Below are 19,062 nucleotides of genomic sequence, written 5' to 3' on the forward strand. Positions count from 1 at the left end.
GTTCCATTTTCACAATTGTTTTGTCTCTCACTGTGGACACTGCCTTTGCTGTACCATAGTATGTCATGCTCTCACACTTTCTTATTTCACTTTTTTTTATTATGTATCACACTGTGCTCTCGTTGACATTGAAATGGCGGCCAGCCGCACCGAAACTTTTGCCCTCCTTCAACATATCGAGAACTTACACCTTCTCATCGAGCTTCAGTACGGTCTTCTTTCTCTTAGGCTCTTTGCCAGAAGCCTTAGAGGAACTGGGTGCTTTTTAGGGGCCATTTTCAGCATGATTTACACATCAAAAACAGCTTTGCGTCTGTGTATATCAGTAACTTTCTACGCAGTGAGGCTGATGAAGGAGAGATGCACGATACCCACAATTTCATCTTCATGAGATGGGACTAGGGTTTCAACCAATCAACACCAAGTGTACAACCAATGAGCGACAAGGAAACTGAGTGCTGCTCCTGGGTTGGCTGCTATGCATACAACAGCCAATAGCGTGTTGAATATCATCTCGTTTGGGTACTGTTCTAAGAAGGCATCACGGCATCATAAGATCTGTTTATATGCGGAAAGTTGGCTTGAGTGAAGCATCTTTTAAGAAAATCCAATTTTGTTATTGAAATTTTTCTTTGTTTACATTAATGTAGAATTACAGAACTGTAATATTTGAAAATTAATACATTTTTTTTCATCATAAAAAATGTATTTAGTCACGAAAATATACTAAGTAAGTATGCATGAAAATATGTACTGCATGCCGCAGATGGAAACATACATACCCTGCTATTCCTGTTGTCTTACGTATTTTACATATGCTCTGCGTTCTTTAGTATCATCCTAAAACACTATGTACATGCACATCATGTTTAGAAATCATCTTAAAACATTTCAGAAAATGTACAGTCTACACAAAATGTCAATGCGCATACTGTACCCAATTGACCCCATACGCACATACACTTCGATTTTCTCTCGTTTGTGCGGTTTTTGCTTGTGCGGTACACCACTACGGACTAAGAATTATTCTTTAAAATGTCCTCTTAAACGTTCTGCTTTTTCTAAAGCTTCTGGCAAAGAGCTTAAGCATCAGAGACCCTTACAGTTAATGACAAATGAGGAGAAAATAGACAAGATAGTCATGTTAAGAGAGGGCAGAAGTCATGGAGAAATAGCAGCCAGTTACTGCGTGATTGAAAGTGCAGTCGGCTGCATTGAGATCGAATATGAGGCCGTTCTTGGGCAAGAACTCGCCTCCCTCTTTAGTACTGCTATCCCATCTATGGAGCAGGCCTTTGAGAAATTTTGTGGTCTCTGCAATTTGATCAGGGATGTCAGGGAGGTATAGACAACAGTCAAGGCACGGGGTAAAAATAAAGAAAGGGCCACAACTTTCATCAATACTATTAATGAAATACTGAAGCCCTATCATGACTTGTTTGTACAAATGTACAATTACCTCAAGAAGGTGGTGCCTCTTGAAATTGCTTACGAAGCACCTGCTGAAGAAGGTAATGAGGTGCCCTCAGAGGATCTGTAACTTTGCTGTGCAGCCTATCTTCATTGTCATTCATCAGGCTGCACGGCTATACTAATATCATCATTTATAATCAATATTAATCACAAGTAAGTACCGTATGATTTAATTTAATATTATTCTTACACATATTTTACAGTAAATAACATGAAAATACAGATTATTGCTGTACAAAAAAATTTGCGTCCGTGAATAATAGGCCCCGCGAATAATTTTATAGATATGTTCCACAGAGAAACCCATGAATGAGCAAGTCCTCCCTCTAATAATTTCTAGATAGGATCCATGGAAAAATCCGCGAATCCGTAGAACGCGAATATGTGGGGCCCACTGTATTATTATTGTTTTGCACATCATTGAGTGCAAAATAGTAATAAAATGTTTATGATAATGCTAGGTAGGAAAATGAAACTTGAAACTTCAAAACAATCATTTTGTTTTTTATTGATTTTTTGGTAACCATTTTTTTTTTTTTTTTTTGCGGCACCTTCAGGGGTAAGCGTACAGTGCAGATTGCACACAATTGCATAATAGCATTCAAAATGAATCTACAATGATACATTTTAGGAGTATAACTGAAGTTAATTAAAGTGATTTTAAGTTGTAACAAAAGCACATTAGGAATCTTTTTGCGCATATTATGCGCACTCACATTAATGCTGAAGATTTTTTGTGTATTAGATACACACAACTTGTTTAAAACACTTTTTTAAGAAATGAACATCAGTTAAAGTGTTTTTATAACCTAATAAATGCATTTTTTAATTAAAAAAAAAATAAGGAAAAAAAGCTCAGTTATTTTTGGCTATATTCAAAATGCAAATATATTAAAAAAATTTGATTTATTTTTACATTAAGTAGAAAAGATGAGCTAAATTTTAAGACCAACCCCAGCTTTCTAGCTCTTTTCATTCAAAAGTTATTGTGTGTTGAATTTTGCCGAACTTTAAGTGCATTTTTCTCCAGTTTTTAATTTTGGGGCTTACCTTCCTCTGCAACTAAACCGCCTCATACAATTGCCAATACCTGTCAGTAGAGCTTCCTCTATCTCTTATGTTGAAATTTTTGTTCAGGAAGTAAGGAGGTTTTGTTTTACCTACCTCCTGGAAGAGCTTTAATCAAAAGGTTACGGACTCATCAATAACCCAAGTCTAAACCAGAAGTGTTTTCTTATTTGCTCTCTAGTCTATTTTCAAGCAGTGTGCTTCATTTTTTATCATCCGTTAGACTTGTAATATTTTAATTTTTTTTTTTTTTTTTTTTAACTGAAAGGGTAATCAAATTGGATTTTCATTTATGGCATCTTTGATTAAAGACAAATCATTAACTTAGAGTTTTAGTAGAATTAAACAGATCAAAATAAATATTCTCCTTTGTAAAGTCCTATGAAATTTGAACTCGGTTGAATGACTACAGAACCTGTTTCAGTCAATTTTGCAGTCCCCAGTTATTGGTGGGGGTTCCATTTCAACAGCCTGTGAAAGTGAAAATCGTCGATAACCGAAAATTGGCAATTTATGGTGCCATTAGCCAATTAATGGCTCCTCTGTCAGATATGTTATGGCTCCATAACTCTATTATAGGCAGCGATTACTAGAAATCAGCACATAATGCTGATTTTCGGCACTAGGCAAGCGCCATAAAACTGGATCACCAATAACCAGGAGCTGCCTGTATTCAGTACTACAAGATATATTACTCCTAATCTCTTGTTTGGAGGTATCATCATCGACAGTGATTTCTTGACCTTCACCCTGCAGTCAAGTGGCCAGATAACCCTCATTTGCATTGCAATATCAGTATGGGCACACTGAAAATAATCATAGTAACAGACAATATTTCTGGTGTTCTTTGAGCACAAGCTACCTAGAATTACGGTAGAGTAATTCATAAAGTTAATGACTTTGGCAAACTTCATCCAAACCTGTGTGTGGGTGGAACTTGGTGATATACTATGGCTAAAGACAAAATACCATTTTTACCTTCCCTGTTAATTTAGAGCTAGTGTAAGTTAACTTACGTTTTTATATTTTTGTAGCTCATTTGTTTTAAATATATCCACATTATCATTAGGCTATTATATGCAGCAGTTTACGTAAATAAAGAAAATCCAAATGAAGAAACTTGACATATACAGGCAGTCCCCGGGTTACGACGGGGGTTCCGTTCTTGAGGCGCGTCGTAAGCCGAAAATCGTCGTAAGCCGGAACGACACTTGGAAATATGCCTTAAACTAAGAAAAAGTTAGAGAGACCTTACCTGTGTGACATGCAAGTATTGCATGATGTGTAGTGTGGTTATTTCAATGCCAAAGGATGGTTCTTGAAGGTATAATTCTTTATTAAACTCTTGTGACACTATAAAGCACAATGACTCTTGAAAATGCCCTTGAATGCCCTGGGATTCTCGGCCAAATACACCAGCAAGGGCTTCAGTTTCAAATCGCCACTTGCATTGGCCCCAAACAGCAAAGTCAGTTGCTCCTTTCCAGCTTTATGGCCAGGTGCTGACTTCTCCTCCTTGGAAAGGTACGTTAGATTTGGCATTCTTTTCCAAAATAATCCAGTCTCATCCACATTAAAGACTTGGTCAGCCGTGTAACCACCATCCTTAATTATCTCAGCCAAACCACCTGGAAAACTTTCTGCTGCTTCGCTATCAGCACTAGCAGCTTCACCTTGCAGCTTCACATTATGCAAATTTGCACGAGCCTTAAAACGGTTAAACCAACCTCTACTCGCGGAAAATTCACCACCAGCACTGCCTTCGCCAAACTTTTTCACTACTGCCTCATGCAGCGCTCTAGCCTTCTCCTGGATCACACTTAAGCTCACCGGAACACGTCGCTGGTTCTGGTCCTCCAGCCAGATCATGAGCAATTTCTCCATTTCAACAATGCTCTGGCTACGTTGCTTCTCGTTTATCACCGTTGACTTCATCGGTGCAGCATCCTTAACGTGCTTCAGAATACGTTCCTTGTCCTTCACAATAGTTACCACCGTGGTCCTGCTCAAGCCTAAAGAACGGCCTATTTCGGTGTTAGTTTCTCCCTTCTCCGAACGCTTCACCACGTCATATTTTACCTCCATCGTGATGACCTTCCTCTTCTTGGATGAACTATCATCGGAGGAAGTACTTTGGCGTTTAGGAGCCATTGTAAATTTGCGAAAATGGCAAGGAATTTCAGCAACGTCTTAGCACACAACCGACTGAACTTCAGGCAGACACGCGATTGAAGTGGCGTCCTTTCGTATTGTTACGCTTAGCGTCCTCGACCGTCCGAGGTCGTTGTTCGGTCAATTTACCATACAGTTTAATAGCGTTAATTAATTTATGCACCTCCGCTCAAAAACTAGTTCTGCATATGAGGTATCGTTAAAAAGCATAACAAAACTTCATAACCTTGGAATTTGCGTTGTAATCTAACCAGAAACTTAGTTTTTTTAATTATGTCTGGAAACAAGCAATGATTTTTTCATTATTTGCGCTTTTGGACTGTTTTAAACTGCGCATCCCAAGCTAGTGTATTCATTCGCCCGCAAACTAGTTCCGCATATGCGGCGTCACTAAAAAAATTTAAAAAATACGAAAAAAAAAAAAAAAAAGTGTCGAAAATCATCATAACCTCAAAATTTTTGTTGTAATGTAACCAAAAACATATTTTTATTATATACTGTGCTAAACTATAAAGGATTTTTATCATAGCATGCATTTTTTAAAAGCGTCGTTAACTCGGAGCGTCGGAAGCGTCAGCGTCGTAACCTCGGAACAAGCGTCGTAACCCAAGACGGATTTTCCATTGAATATTTAAGAAAAAGCGTCGTAACCTCGGAACGTCGTAAGCCGGAACCGTCGTAAGCCGGGGACCGCCTGTAAATTGTTCCAGCCAGTCACGACTCTTGTTACAATATGAAGGCATATTCATGTGGGAAATGGTAAACCAAGACCTGCAGTGTTACCATAACATTCATTTACAATAGGAACTAATGGATGAAGGTAGCTGTATCAAAATTCCTTGAGGGAACACAAATGTTTCTCCTGTAAAAGAAAATGGGATGGCTTGAATAGTAACTATGAGAGAAAATGTGCGTGGCTGACTATTTAAGTGGGAGACTGTATTATTTTCACACATATGTAACTATGTCATATACTACGTACATATGTTTTTAACAATAAAATGTTTAAGATGACTTTGAAATTATATTAATGATATTATTTCAAATTTTAATACAGTAATAGGATACATAATAGTTTAATGTATATTTCATGTAGGATGGTATTTTTAGGGATATTTTGGTGTTTGAACTTTCAAGATATGCAGCTATAAGCATTTTTAGAAGGGTGTTCTAAATATTTATGGATTCTAGCAATTGGGGGCGGGATATTTGATATGTATCCCTTGCAAATATGGGGGTCCACTCCACTGCTCCCAGGGCAAGGGCACATTGTTGTATGCTTTGCTAGCATTAGGCATATCCTCCACTACAAAGCTCCCGCTTAAGTAGAGGCGCCCCACGGCTTGACAGCCACGCCACTACAGGTTAAGATGATCACCAACCAGAGGCAATAGCTCTTGTACCAGGTAAGGAAACAACAATCATTGCATTCAGTGCAGGCAGATTTTTTCTATTTCAAAGTCATTATCATGCTTTAATGTTTTGGAGTAGAATACCTATGTCCAGTATCCCACCTCCATTCAATGAGGGATTCAGCCATGTAATTACTTGGTAAGTTACTTACATGAAAATTACATTTTCGTAAAAAAATTAAGTTTCTTATATACTTTCCAAGTTTTTAGAAGATCAGAACCCACCCTCCTCCCCTCTCATGGATATAAGGGCACAAACAAATTTAAATATGGCTGCTGAAGTTGTTCCTTATTACCCCAGAAGAGGGGGTGGGAGTGTCACCAATAAAATAAACAAAAGCACTACCGTGAAATTCAAAAAGTTGCTGCTCGGGATAGATACTTTACCTATGTAATTACTTGGTAAGTATGTACGTATATGTAATACCCCGAACTTACGTGATTCGAGTTGCGCGAGTTCACAATAGTGCGAACTTTTCTTTGGAACCTAACTAATTATTATATGTGAGTTCTTCACAATAGTGCAAACATTTTCGAATCCTCCAGCAACACTGCAAAACCCTGCAAAAGCGTTTATGTTTAATTTATTATGTAAATTTGTTTAAGTTTATTAAGCTTTTCTGTATAAAATCTTCGTTAAAAGATATTATTTTTATTTTTTTACATGCATAGGTAAATATGATAAAAAAGTAATTGCAGCACCTGCAGTTAGTTCATATACATACTCTTTCAAGATGCAATACCTATTCACAAGTGACTGCACTTTTCAAAGATGATATTCCTTCAGAAAATGTTTAATTTCTGAAGTAAGTACTAGTATACTACAATTAGTATAAGTTTTCATGCTTTAAGTGTAAAATCAATATGGAGATTCTGTGTACTATTCTATTCATGTTTTTCAAAATATATACAAAGGCAGTACGTAATTCACAGTGTTTGTCACCTTCAGGATCAACTAGTAAAACATATCAGAGACATAACAGAGTTGTCGTTCTGTGAAAGTTCCTATCATTACCTCAGAGAAATGTGCTGGTACAATCTGTATGTACTATGTTAAGCAATTACAGCACATACAGTAAATGTACTTTCAGAAGATGTGATCCCATTCGCACTTTTAAAGATGATACTCCTCCAGAGTTTTACCTCACATGACGTAGGTATTTCTCTCACTCTCATAGTTAGCCCTCACACTAGTACTTGATTTTAAATTGATTGAATTTTACCTTAACCCTCTGCAAACATTATGTATATACATACATATTTTCTTTATTTTATTGAGTTGTGTATCTTCGTTATAATAAACTTATGAAGTTTACTAAGTGACGCAAAGAAAACTTCTTTTGCTCTGAGGGAAAAAGAAAATGGTATCCCATGAATTAGGGGTAACATTAGTATACATACGAAAATGGATACGTATGTACGTAGTAGTTACTATAACTATTTTTACGCGAACCAGTTATTTCTTTTTTAAGGGTAATTTATTAATCTAACTTTTAAATCAAATTACAATAACTTTGATTTCATTTAAAAGTTAGCTTAATACTTAGGGAGCATGATTATGGTCATATTTATTGTTCAGACTCTAGAAACAGGCATTTATTAGTATTTTTAGAGACCGTGCTAAACGTACGCGAAACTTCCCCTTATGCGAGGGGGTCTGGAACCTAATCTCGCATAAGTTCAGGGTATTGCTCTACTATTTATGCGTTATAGACCCCAAAAAATATTAACCAAAAATGAATTTTATAGGGAATAAACACAGTTTAGATACAGAAAACAATGAGAAATAAATATAAATGAATAATGAACATTTAACATCACTCTTACCTTTATGGAAGACTTGTTAGCGTATGGAAGACAGAGAGGAGGGGAGAGGGAGGAGGAGAGGTACTGTTTGGAAGGACTTTAGGTATCAAGAACCTATCTGGGGTTACTTCTTCAATTTGTTTTTTAATGGCATTATCTGAGGTTATTTTCCCCACTTCATTTTTGGCACTAGGACCATATTGAGTCACTGGACCCCTGTAGCACAACCAAGCTGTCCAGATACATTTGTTTTTTTTTATTTCTTTAAAATTTGTCAAAAGATAAACCTGGCATTGTCATTAAACATGTAAAAAAAGGAAGAAGACATCCTATAAAGACAGAAAGATTATTTCAAGCAACTGCAAAATAAAGAAAATGAAAGATTTGTAAGAGAGGATGGACAAGTAAACATGGGAATGGTAATGGGGATCTCTAGGGATGAAGTGATATGAGCCTTAAAAAGAAAGAGGAATGGGAAGACAAGAGGACCTGACTTAATCCCAGTCGAAGTTCGGAAAGCCTTAGGAGAGGAAGGGGTAGACATCTTGTATGATCTGATAGTAAAAATATTTGAACAAGAAAAGATACCAGAAGAATGGCGGGAAAGTATATTGATACCTATATTTAAAGGTAAAGGTGATGTCCAGGAATGCAGTAATTATAGAGATATCAAACTAATGTCTCACACGTTGAAGATTTTGGAAAGAATAATAGATGGCAGGCTGAGAGAGGAAGTGGGAATAGGGAAGGAACAGGTAGGATTTATGGAGGGAAGCAGCACAACGGATGGAATATTCTGCATAAGGCAGCTGATGGAGAAATTCAGAGAAAAACAACGAGACCTGCATCTGGTATTCATAGACCTTGAAAAGGCCTATGACAGAGTGCCGAGGCAAGAAATGTGGAATGTTTGAGGGAGAAGATGGTGCTGGAAAAGTATGTCAGAATTATTTAGATGTACAGGAATGTGTATACTAGAGCGAAAAGCAGTGTTGGAGAGACAGATGGATTCGAGATAGGAGTTGGATTACACCAGGGGTCGGCACTTAGCCCATTCATCTTCAACATTGTGATGGATGTAATGACCAAGGATGTTAGAGAAGCAGTGCCATGGTGCATATTATATGCAGATGACATTTTGTTGTGTTCAAAGGGGAGGAAGGAGTTGGAGGGGAGGTTGGAGAGGTGGAGAGCAGCACTTGAGGAGAGAGGAATGAGAATAAGTAGATAAAAAACCGAATATGTGTTCCAATTACTGAGGATGGTGGAAATAGCATAAGATTGAGTTGGGAAGAAATAAAGAGAGTCACGTGGTAGGCTCCAGATGGAGCGTTGCTGAGTGTACAAAAACCAAGGAAACTTATGATGACCGAGACAAAATTTCGTCTGAAAAAGTCCTACGAAAACTGAAACGTATGAAAACCAAGATTTAACTTTATATCTATCATGACATAATTTTTTATTTTCTCTCTCTCTCTCTCTTTGGAATACTTGTTGTACTGTACTTTCAAGACTGGTCAAGGTAGCTTAAAACATCATTGTAAATTAGTGAAATTTAACAGTTATACAGTAGTACCAGTAACATAAAATACAGAGCACTGGAAAGTAATAGGTAATGCAGTACAGTGTTTAATAAACTGATAAAAATTTGTAATGAGACAAAGCATATTTGATGTTATTTGTATCATATTGCCCTTAAGAGGTATTACAATGTAGATATCATAGAGAAGTATGTAGGTCTTTTCATAATATATTGTAACCAGTAACAAAATAGACAAATAGACCTCAGTGGTTCTGACATTAAAATATGAATCACTCTATTGGTTGACAAAATATCTTTTGGTGTTTAATGTTGTAATGTGCTACTGATTTTTTTCTTGGATGTGAAGTAAACGTATCATGTACATAACATGTAGATTCTATATTATAAGTGTATACTTTGTACCATTATGTGGCTGACAGTTCTATCAATTTGTTTTAGCTTTTGAGCCCAAATGTCAAATACATAATACTGCATGGTTTGTGTTCTACTAATGTCCTTCAATGTTGATCCCACAATAAAATTTAGATTTTCATTAACCTCTGGGAACCAGACTTGTCTGCAACTGGATATTACTTGATTCAGCTGAAGATGGTACATAGTTGCATTCTAATTTCAAGAGCAATTCATGACGCTCCTCTGACTCATTCACTAGAAACTCTTGCTCTTGGCAGTTCAGGATTAATAAAAGGCAGTCCCCAGGATTTTAAAATTTTGATGAAGAAAACTTGGCATTTCAGTATTGTACAATAATTCAAGATAGTACAGTGAGCCAGAGCAAGTTGTGTTGTTAGTGAAGGGAAATGAAGAGAATGCAAAGAGAAAAGATGTTTTTGATGGCAAAACTTTCTTACACATTATATCAGTATTGTTCAATGGAACCAATGTAGCTCTAGTAAAAATAGGTAAATGTTATTGTATTCTTACCAGAACTCATGCAGAGAGGGCTATAGATCTGATGTTGCGTCTGCTGCCAGAAGACCATCTTCTTCTTTCATCTAGTAAGAGGGTCAAAGCTCTTATTTTAGAGGAGATGGCTATTGACAATCCCAATAAGGATGTTGGTAAGTGTAAAGTGTGGTGAGCTAACTTTAAGGTATATTGTGATTTCCGTTCCTCTTAGAACATTCTGGTGTAAACCATGTATGGTTACCCAAACATTATGTAAATGATGCTTTGTTTACTTCATGGAATATATATTAAAGGTGGAATGTGATTTTTGGTAAATTAATTTAAAAATATTTTTGCTGACAGGATATTTTTTATATTCTGTGTATCCTCTCATGATTATCAAGTAAGTAATGATTTTTAAAACCTTTCAGAGAAAAAGTACCTTGCTGAGGCTCATTCCCTACACAAGGAGGCACTTGCCATGGCCATGCGAGCATTTGGAGAAATGAATGTACAAACTGCTAAGCATTATGGCAACCTTGGTAGACTGTACCAGAGCATGAGACATTTTCAGGTTAGTGATAAATGCATCTAATGTCAATGAGAGATTAAAAATTTTTATAATTTAAATCTTTGTGTATTTAAATTTATCTTGCAGTTAATATTTTTGTTCTTTCTTATTTTTATAGCAATGAAAAACAATATTTGTTTTGAGCAGTTAAGTAAATTTTTTTTTACATTTGTCATCATATTACTGCTTGGTTCTTTGCTTTTTTGTTTGAATTCTATTGGGTCTAGGTTTCCATGTAGTATGCCACTTTCTCCATGATTTCTTGAGTCTTCATACTGATAATCATTTTGCTGTTCCATATCTATTGCTTTTCTGACCAACTGTTCTTTATCCTTTCTCATCACATATGCTAACCATCTCAGTCTTTTGTAGTATCTATTTTTTCCAGGCTCTTGATACTACATCTCACAAATTTCTCATTCATAATACGTACTTACAAGTGAACTCTAGCCATGAATCAACATTTTATGTTCCTACATTTTCAGAATCTTAATTATCATAGCCAGTGCCCATCTTATAGGTACATAGATTACTACAGTCCCTGCCAACCCATTTTAAGTCCAAGGCATCTCTACTTGTTTTCTTCCTTTCTTTAAAAGTCCACCTGAAAACCCTTTGGGTTCAAGAGGAATCCAGTGGGAAATGACCCTGCAAAGAGAACCAAGTTATATAAAAAGGTGATAAATAGATAATATGAAGGAATAGGATATTAACTCAATACAAATGAAATTCAGGAGACATTAGCAAAGAACAGAAATGAATTTGCTCCTCACTTAAATGTTTGGAAATCCAAAGATTCCATAATTACACTAGATAAACTATTCCACATTTTAGTTACAACCAAGATAAAACCTCCTTGCAAACTGAGTATGAAATACAAGGGAGAGCTCAGATTGAGTGACTGTCAAATATCTTCTTATCAATGAAAAATAGGCTTACCCCATAGGCAGCCAAGGACTCTGGCATTCAGAGGAAGCATGTTTGTTTAAGATTAAAATGTCTGCCATAATGTAATTTCTGCCCCTCACTAAGGCCAGCCCTGTGAAATTTTAGTAATGTAACTCAGCAGTGTGGTAAAACTACCCACAAACCTACCCTTTGACAATTGGTTTTCTTTGAGATACCATAGAATTCTGGTGACAGAGAGGCTGAGAGTCATTGCATGCATGGTATAGCATGAGACAAGATTTAATTGACTTATTAAGTTCCATTACCTTGTGTCTATTGCAGGAGGCAGAGGAGATGCATCTCAAGGCCATTATGATAAAGGAGCAGCTGCTTGGACCAGAAGATTATGAAGTAGCATTATCTGTTGGTCATTTAGCCTCTCTCTATAATTATGACATGATGAAGTATGACAAGGCTGAATCATTATATTTGCGTTCAATTGCAATTGGTAAGTAATACACAAGATGAAACATAGTTAAAAAATTTATTTAAGATGTGGCTTTGATGTTTGCGTAGGAAGACATTATGTTTATTGAGAGTTCAGGTGAAGTTTTCTGTCACAATAACTTGACTGAATTTTAAAAAACTTTAATTAAATATAGTATTTGTAAGTTACTTCTAGACAGTGAAACATTGGTTAATAATAATAATAATAATAATAATAATAATAATAATAATAATAATAATAATAATAGGGAAAAACTCTCTATCACGAGAGTATATATAAGTTCTAAAGGGTCCACAATAATACAAAGTGTAAACGTCCGTGTATAATTTTGAAGACTTTACAGAAAGCTTTCGAACCCTTCCTCGAAAGCTTTCTGTAAAGTCTTCAAAATTATACACGGACGTTTTACACTTTGTATTATTGTGGACCCTTTAGAAAATAATAATAATAATAATATTTTTAAAAATCCAGGAAAGGTGTTGATAGCATACAAGAATGCTGAAGCTGAAACTCAGGTTTTTCACAAAACAGGTTTTGATGAGGGGAAACCCCACTTTTTGGTAGCCATTTGGTAGCTCATGTAAGAATATCAAAGAATTCTCTTATAGATAGTCTTCGTTCATCCCTAAAGGAGCAAACATAAAAATACATAAAAAATAGACAGATAACAAAAAGTTCTAGCTCCTGATTAAAAAATCCTAATGACCCTTATGAGAAAATAGTCCATGGCAAAGTCACCTGACCCCTAGTGGACAGGTAACATACATATACTATGCTTACTTATAGCTTTGTGGTGGATTCTGGGTAGCATACATATATGTTCAAGATTTTGCGCCATACATTTTGAACAAATTCTGTGGGAAAAGTGTTCAGATAAACTTCCATGCGCCATAAATGACTTGTGCAACTCGTACCCAAATTCTAATAGCTAGTCAGTACAGAGGAAAGAGATCAGTTTGCCTTGAGGTTTCATAAGGGAATGTTGTGCAAAATTCCCTATCCAATGATGTCTCAAGTATTTCACAATAAATATTCTCAGAATTAGTTACTGATTTTAGTTCTTATATGCTATGATATTATGTGAGCTGTAATTATAATTATACAAAATAAAAAAAATATGTGAAACACTTATAACTTGGTAAAATTAGCATATTTTTATGGCTGTCTTTTGGAAAAAGAGACCCCTCACAGGGTTGGAAATATTCATTCTCAACTTCCCCTGGAAGGTACAGAAAATTAAAAAAAAAAAATTCTTATACCATATGCATATCTTCCTCTTTCCATTGATGAGTTTATCTTTTTAATTGGCCATCCTTAAATTCAGCCCAACCTAAGGGTGTGCTTAATATATATTTAACCCAGACTGTGAGGGGTAAGTTTGTATCTACCTTCGTTTATTCAGGATGCCCGACAATGAAGGATAGAAAGAAGAACCCTTATTATGTGTGATGCAATTGTAATAGCTGCAAAGCACTTTTCCTCAGACAGGTAGAATAGACAATATAAAACTGTTTCAATCAATGCTCAACCAGCTTTCAGTTTGGAGGCAATCCAACTACTGTACACTTTCTCTACAAACTGTTATTGCTGGATGGATGAGGTCTGTAGCGTATGCACCAGGTACCTAGCAATGTGAGGTGAGTAATCTTTGCAGTAGACTAGATTTGAAGGCCACGTCTCAGAGAAGAGGATGCATAGATGACTCTTTCTTTTGTCTTTGAAAGAACAGTGGACAGTATTTTGATTGGTTTTTTTGCCTATTGTTTTCTTGCCCATTATTTAAGCAGTAGGAACCAATGACTTGCCAATTTGGGGCCATTGGTAGGTGGTTCTGTTGAAAGTTAGTAGGTTGTTAAATCTGGGACAAAAGAGAGAAAAAAAAATTCCTCCATTTATTCCATTCTTGTAGAAATGCATCTCTTGGTAACTCCAGGTTTGGAGACACACTTGAAGTTGGTTTCCTTGTGTGCCACACTGGTCTATTTCCAGATGTGAAACTTCAGTAGCAGTTATTTAAAAGGTGGTTTGTTCAGCATCGACTGAGTCGAGGCTGCTGTCCACCGTGACAGGGAGTCTGGCATTGAGCAAACCCATGAAGTGGATTGCTGATAGCTGCCACTTTTTTTCCTGAGCCATCCTTAGGGTAGACAGCATGACTGCACTGAGAGGGAGTGAGCAGGGACCCGGCTTCTAAATACATACTATTCATTGCTGTAATATTGTCTAGGACCAACAAAATTTGGGTCCAGTTTTCTAGAGGCAGGAAGTCAGCCATAACTGATGTGGCACCTCCCCAAAACTGATGACTATCTTCCTGCTATCTAACTGTCCTCCAGATGGGCTTCCCAACCTGTCAAGAAGGATCTGAGTGTATTACTGTCACTTGGATGGAGGAATCAGTTCAACCTGTTTTGAAAAGTTACCTTCCAGGTCCACTGTCGTAATATCTTCCTAACTGCCTAACTTAAGAGGAAATCTCAGATTAGATAAGGAACATTCGCAGATCCTTCCTTGCTCTGGTTTGGGTTTGGCTAGGAAGACAACTGACCACAAAGGATATGTTAACAAAGACCCAACCACACAAATGCCTGTTGGTTGTGAAGTGGGATTTGTTCCAGTTTATCAGGAAACCTTTATGTAGGCTACTAATTGAATTCTTTCTTTGCTTCTGAGTTCCTGAATAACTATTGCAGCTGATTTTGCGAAGATTCTTTGTACAATATCTAATGCAAAGGTCATGACATTGAATCTGAAACCTGTCTTTCTCTATCCAAAACCCTAGGAAGAGGTGGAAGGGAATGACAGTAGGGACGTGTTACTATTTCTTTTTCAGATCGATAGAAGCAGTCCAAGTCCCACATGGAATGAGTGAAATTACTTGGACAGCAGTAGTAATCCAGAAATTGCAGCACACAACTTGTTTCAAGCCCATGGGTGCTACTTTATGAAATCATGAAGTGTCCCCATAGGATTTGCAAAAATGGCTTTGCGACTGCAGCCAAAACAGTCCTAGAAGACTCTGAGAGCTCCGTTTTTACTTTCAGAATAGTAGATGATGCTAGGGCAGAAAAGTAGTGGAGCCTTGTATGGAACTAAAGTGACTGTCCCACCTGAGATTGCTCCATAGGGGCATCAAACTCCTAAGTGGCCACAATGAGTGGGAACTTTTCCCATTAAAAAAGATTGGCAAGTGTTATCCATTCCTGTATGGAGTTGCAAATACAGGCGGTCCCCAGTTATTGGCGGGGGTTCCATTCTGACAGCCTGATGACAGTAAAAATCGCTGATAACCAAAAATTGGTAATTTATGGCGTCGATAACCAGTTAATGGTGCCTCTGTTAGGTATGTATCAGTGCCACATCTCTATTATTGGTGCCGATAACCGAAAATCGGCACATTATGGTGCCAAAAATCACAGATTTTCAGGCCTAGACCTCTGTAAATCAAATAGCCGACTTCCTGTTATTCCTAAAATTGTTAAGAATTGTCAACCTCTACCATTAAGGGGTACAGGTCGATGCTTACTTCAGTCTTTAAACATAGAGGATGGATTTGTCCACTAACCAAGACATAGGTAACCTCATCAAATCCTTTTATACACCAAAGCAAAAGAGTTCTAATGTCTCTTGGAATCTGGGCATTGTACTAAAATGGCTCTTAAGTTCTCAGTTGGAACCCTTCAGAATGCCTCCCTCAGGAATCTCACCAAGAAAACACTTTTTGTAGTAGGCTTATCTACAGCCAAACATCTTATCGAATTACATGCAATTGACAAGAGGGTAGGATTCGCACAAGGAGATGCAATTTGCTCTCTATCACTTAACTTTCTAGCAAAGAACGAAAGTCCTTCCCTTTTTCTTTGCTTCGTTCCTTTGTTATTAAAAATCTCACAGAGATATAGGCCCATAGGAAGGAGACGCTATGTCCAATGATATCATTTAGGTATTATCTTTGTAGGACAAAGAAAGTTAGAGGACCTTTGCCTTACCTGTAGTACTCTGTGAGAAGTCCAGTTCGTCCCCTTTCCAAAAATAATTTAGACAGATTAAAATTGCAGGAAAACATAGAAGGAAGTTCTGATATTGGTTGTAGCTTTGAAATGTTGGTGTTTTGAAGCTTACACTTTACATAAGGTTGCTTTGGTTCACAATTTGAGACTTATAGGAAATAATCTAGTCTTCTATAACTTTAAGAATTGAATATTAGATGCCAGATTCAACACACTTCGTTAGTACCAGAGGATATGTCATAGCCTTGAACCAAGACAATTTGAAGAAATTCAAGTCCATAGGCATTAGATAGAACTTCTGTTTCTAGCTTTAACTGTATTTCTGGAGGATCATTGTCTGTGTCATGACTGAAAAAGTATCATCAAACAATATCAAAGACATACAGGTAAAAGCTTATCTAGGTCGTAGCAAATGTACAGATTGCTAAAACCCAAATGCCCTATGGTCATTATTTGCATAAGCCCATTATCAGAAATTGTTAGATACAGTGTATTAATAATAAGTTTATGACATAAAGTTCAAAAGAAACTTAAATACATTTATTAATTCCTGTAGCAAGAGGAATACGTACCTTAAATTCAATCCTCTTACCAGTCATATCTTATATGATGCACATGTGTTTACATGCAGATAACAAAAAATAAATCTTAGAATATTGTCAGTGACTGTGATGTCTTGGATTTTAATTCATGCCCTTCTTGTAGTTGCACCCTGTTTCATATGAACTGACAAAATTATTATTCCCATTAATTTTGGTCCACTTTGAGTGAACTGCATTTCTTCATTGAATTGGATTTTATTTAGAGCTACTGACTTTGGTTATTCATTTGATTTTTGTTTTGCAGTATGTGAAGTATTAAGCCCAGTTAAACGATACAGATTAACTTGTTGTTAATATTATTGTGTACTGCTAGTGGGAATTTCTAGGCTCTAAAATATTTTCTTATTACCGTAGTGCCTTGATTCACAAACACATTAAGCCAGGAACAAAATACTTATAAAAATGCAGTTTGAATCACAAACTCATTTTTGAAAGACGAACATTTGAAAAATGTGGGCAATCGCTCATCTCATGGGTGCATCCGAGCTGCTATGGAGGCTGCTATCTTGTTACTGTGTGGTAATGTATGTACACCTCCCACGCACTTCCAATCCACCGATAATTAGCCTGTTTTTTATTCTGTTCCTGAATAGATGCACGTTCATTCCCTTCAAACTCTGTGCTTTTTTTTCTTATGTGCAAACTTGTGATTTTTTTTTTATAATGGCCCCTAAGAAAGTGAAGAGTGATGGTGAGAAGAAGGTGCAGAAGAAGATAACCATTGAAACAAAGAAAGAAATTATAGAAAAGTATGAGTGTAGTATTCATGTGACCGACCTTGCAACCAGCTATACAAGATGGCCAAGTCAACAATTTCAACAATTTTGAAAAACAAGGCTATTAAAGAGGCTAATGTTAAAAAGGGCATGACAGTACTTATTAGATCAGATTCTAAATGTTCAAATAGGTAGAAAAAATACTCTTAAAGTTGGTAGATGAGAAACATATGGTAGATGATAGCATTAACAAGTCGATCATCAGCGTTTGCTGAAGGAAACTGCCTCTACTAGTGCCACACCTGAGGATTTTTAGGCTAGTAAAGGGTGGTTCGATAACTTCAGGAGGAGAACTGGCACTCATTGTGTACTGAGGCTTGGTGAAGCTGCTAGCATTGACAGAGCTACTTCTGAGGCGTATGTGACCAAGTTTGCTGAGTACTTGGAGGCCAAAGGATACGTCCCACAATAAGTTTTCAATTGCAATGAAAAGGGCCTCTTCTGGAAGACGATGCCCAGTAGAACGTTCATAATCCAGCAAGAGAAGCACTGTCAGGCCACAAGCCCATAAAGGACAGACTGCACTTTTGTCACGTGCCAATGCAAGTGGCAACTTGAAACTAAAGCCACTGCTCGTCTACCATTCAAACAACCCCCATGCCTTTAACCCTTAAACGCCGAAGCGGTAAAAAAAAAAATGTCTCCCGTGTGCGGAGGGGTTTTCAGCGAGCGCGGGAAGCGGAAAAATATTTTTTTCAAAAAATCACAGCGCGCTTAGTTTTCAAGATTAAGAGTTCTTTTTTTTTTTTTTTTTTTTTTTTTTTTTTTTTTTTTTTTTTTTTTTTTTTTTTTTTTTTGCTGAAGTTTAGTATTCAACCATCAGAAATGAAAAAAATTATCATTATCATATATAAATAATGCAATACGTATATGATAGCGCAAAAACTAAATTTCACATATAATTGTATTCAAATCGTGCTGTGCGCGAAACGGTTAAAGGTAACAAGTTACTTTTGTTTTTCGTTGTAATGTACACTAAATTACGATCATTTTGGTATATATAACATTGTAAACGATAAAGCAACACAGAGAAAATATTATCACAAAAAATAATGCATGAATTCGTAACGCACGGATGTAAACAAATATTTTTGTCAAAAAATTCACCATAAATCTAAATATTGTCCTAGAGACTTCCAATTTCTTTCAAAATGAAGACAAATGATTGAATATTACTATACTGTAAGAGTATTAGCTTACAAATGCAGTTTTCGACCATATCTGACGAGTTAAAGTTGACCGAATGTCAATTTTTTTATATTTATATATATATATTTATTTATGCATTATTATTTCAGAAATAAGAAAAGCTACAACCTTTCAAATATTTTTCGTGTTATTCTAC

At 36.4% G+C, this 19,062-nt stretch overlaps 2 protein-coding genes across 3 annotated transcripts in view; one reads left to right on the forward strand and one right to left on the reverse strand.

Moving 5' to 3' along the window:
• LOC135225236 (amyloid protein-binding protein 2-like) overlaps positions 1–19,062 on the reverse strand; it is a 277,676-nt gene that overhangs the window by 90,895 nt on the left and 167,719 nt on the right. The gene's annotated exons all lie outside the window — the stretch shown is intronic.
• Positions 134–12,352, forward strand: LOC135225545 (amyloid protein-binding protein 2-like). Its single transcript, XM_064264814.1, has 5 exons — positions 134–317; positions 1,068–1,242; positions 10,402–10,535; positions 10,794–10,936; positions 12,164–12,352. The coding sequence occupies exons 1-5, from the start codon at positions 134–136 to the stop codon at positions 12,335–12,337; spliced, it is 810 nt and encodes a 269-aa protein (XP_064120884.1). The 3' UTR covers positions 12,338–12,352.

This window comes from Macrobrachium nipponense, chromosome 13, assembly GCF_015104395.2.
Source record: "Macrobrachium nipponense isolate FS-2020 chromosome 13, ASM1510439v2, whole genome shotgun sequence".
Classification (NCBI taxonomy): domain Eukaryota; kingdom Metazoa; phylum Arthropoda; class Malacostraca; order Decapoda; family Palaemonidae; genus Macrobrachium; species Macrobrachium nipponense.

Bases quoted from the DNA above. Each gene is read 5' to 3' on its own strand.
- LOC135225545 (XM_064264814.1), top strand. From the start codon at position 134: ATGGCGGCCAGCCGCACCGAAACTTTTGCCCTCCTTCAACATATCGAG. The intron at 318-1,067 runs GTATATCAGTAA...CTTTTTCTAAAG, and splicing joins AAAAACAGCTTTGCGTCTGT to CTTCTGGCAAAGAGCTTAAG. The intron at 10,536-10,793 runs GTAAGTGTAAAG...AAAACCTTTCAG, and splicing joins CAATCCCAATAAGGATGTTG to AGAAAAAGTACCTTGCTGAG.